Raw genomic sequence first — 2,500 nt, 5'->3', positions numbered from 1 at the left:
ACCACCTCTGCCGTGCAGCTCTTAATATAAGATTTTATTAGATTACTTCCAGGGAGGTGACCTAGCCAAAGATCTCCTCTTCCAGCATGTCTCATACTTCTCATTACAGATTAGGTGGGGGGAGAGAGAGAGCAAGAGAGATAGATATATATAGACAGATAGATAGATAGATAGATAGATAGATAGATAGATAGATAGATAGATAGATAGATAGATAGATAGATAGTTGTTAAGCAAATGTACATATATATTTATATATATATATGTGTGTGTGTGTGTGTATGTATATATATACATATATAGAAATATATATATATATATATATATATATATATATATATGTATATATATATATATATATATATATATATATATATATATATATATATATATATATATATATATATATATATATATATATATATCTTATCAGATAGTGAGATTAATAGATAGATACATAAATACATAAATACATAAATAAAACAGTAGGTAGCTACAAGACAAATATATTGATATTCACTATAGGTTACAAATAAAAACCTAATGTAGAAATGCTTAAACAAATATTAACAAAAAATACTTATTTAGCTCTATTAATATTAAGGTTTATAAAGTAAATAATGCAATTGCTACATATTTACTGGAAATGGGAAATATGTTATGTATAATACAAATTCAAATGATAATATATATTTATGTTTTTATAAGTAATATTAAACATAAACATTTGAGCCCATTTCGTTATTAATACCATTAATTAACATGGCGAGATGGATAGACAGATAGATATTTTATATCTATTTAGATATATATTAGATATGTATTTTTAACTATATATTGTAGATATGATAGGTATGAAGGTAGATGATACATAGATAGATGATAGATATGTAGATAGATGATCCGTAGATAGAGAGATAGATCGTACAAAGCTAGATAGGTGGTATTAGATAGATACGATAAATAGATAGGGGGTAATGGATAGGAAATTAAGGAAGGCTGGATAGATAGATAGATAGATAGATAGATAGATAGATAGATAGATAGATAGATAGATAGATAGATAGATAGATAGATAGATAGATAAATAGATGATAGATATCAGACAGGGGATAACATATGGATAGGAAATTAAGGAAGACTATATAGATAGATAGATAGATAGATAGATAGATAGATAGATAGATAGATAGATAGATAGATATCAGACAGGGGATAACATATGGAAAGGAAATTAAGGATGGCTAGATAGATAGATAGATAGATAGATAGATAGATAGATAGATAGATAGATAGATAGATATCAGACAGGGGATAACATACGGATAGGGAATTAAGGAAGGCTAGATAGATAGATAGATAGATAGATAGATAGATAGATAGATAGATAGATAGATAGATAGATGATAGATATCAGACAGGGAATAACATATGGATAGGAAATTAAGGAAGGATAGATAGATAGATAGATAGATAGATAGATAGATAGATAGATAGATCGATAGATAGAGACACATAGGTGACACATATATGTAGATAGATATAAAAGTATGATTTGATCCATCGGTCGGTAAATGTATCCTTATTGTGGATAATATGGTTGGATCAGGCCGGTGTAAGGTGTTTGCAGTGTGATCAGCATGTAAGCTAATTAGCAGCGCTCGGTGCGGCTCCATTGTCTGGCGTTCAGCGCTGGCCCCGCCTCTGCTGCCTAAAACCTGGCGCCTGGCTAAAACAAACGCAAAGAAAGCTCTGAGCTCCACTCAGCCCAATTAAGGCGGACTTCAGCCGCTCTCTTACGTGTACACCCAACAAGATCGGCGTTAAGGCAACACCAGAATATTTGGCGAAAAAAAAAAAAAAGAGGAGAGAGGGAGAGTTTTTTTTTTCTCCCAGTCTCAGAAACATGTCGATGAGTCCCAAGCATACTACTCCATTCTCAGTGTCTGACATATTGAGTCCTCTGGAGGAGAGCTACAAGAAGGTGGCTATGGAGGGCACTGGCTTAGGGGCTCCCCTGGCTGCCTACAGACAATCTCACGTGTCTCAGCCTACTATGCAACAACATGCTATGGGCCACAATGGAGCTGTAAGTGCAGCCTACCACATGACAGCGGCAGGGGTCCCCCAGTTATCCCACACCACCATGGGGAGCTACTGCAATGGCAACCTGGGCAACCTGGGCAATATGAGCGAGCTGCCACCCTACCAGGAGACCATGAGGAATGGTTCGTCTACTGGATGGTATGGGACCAACCCAGACCCCAGGTTTTCTACAAGTAAGTGCAAACTCTTTTTTTTTGTGTCTGTGAGGGAGAATATATATATTTATAACCATTTTCATACTAGTGTCTACGGGTAATTGTTATAAATGCAATATTTATTCTAGCAATTGTAGTATCACGACATGTGTAACTTCTGTGTGATAAGTACAGGGGCACGATAAATAGGCAAACTACCGACATAAGATGATGTGTGCAGTTAGACCTATAGTCCTCAT

General features: G+C 34.4%; 1 protein-coding gene across 1 annotated transcript in view; it reads left to right on the top strand.

Moving 5' to 3' along the window:
- Nucleotides 1-1,730: 1,730 nt before the first annotated feature.
- NKX2-1 (NK2 homeobox 1) overlaps nucleotides 1,731-2,500 on the top strand; it is a 3,576-nt gene continuing 2,806 nt past the window's right edge. The window contains exon 1 of the mRNA XM_040332624.1: nucleotides 1,731-2,279. Coding sequence (XP_040188558.1) covers nucleotides 1,907-2,279 — 373 coding nt within the window. The 5' untranslated portion in view covers nucleotides 1,731-1,906. The remainder of the gene's footprint in view (nucleotides 2,280-2,500) is intronic.

This window comes from Rana temporaria, chromosome 13, assembly GCF_905171775.1.
Source record: "Rana temporaria chromosome 13, aRanTem1.1, whole genome shotgun sequence".
In the NCBI taxonomy this organism is placed as follows: Eukaryota; Metazoa; Chordata; class Amphibia; order Anura; family Ranidae; genus Rana; species Rana temporaria.
The sequence above is the reverse complement of the archived record's forward strand: the minus strand, read 5'-3'. Positions and strand labels throughout refer to the sequence as shown.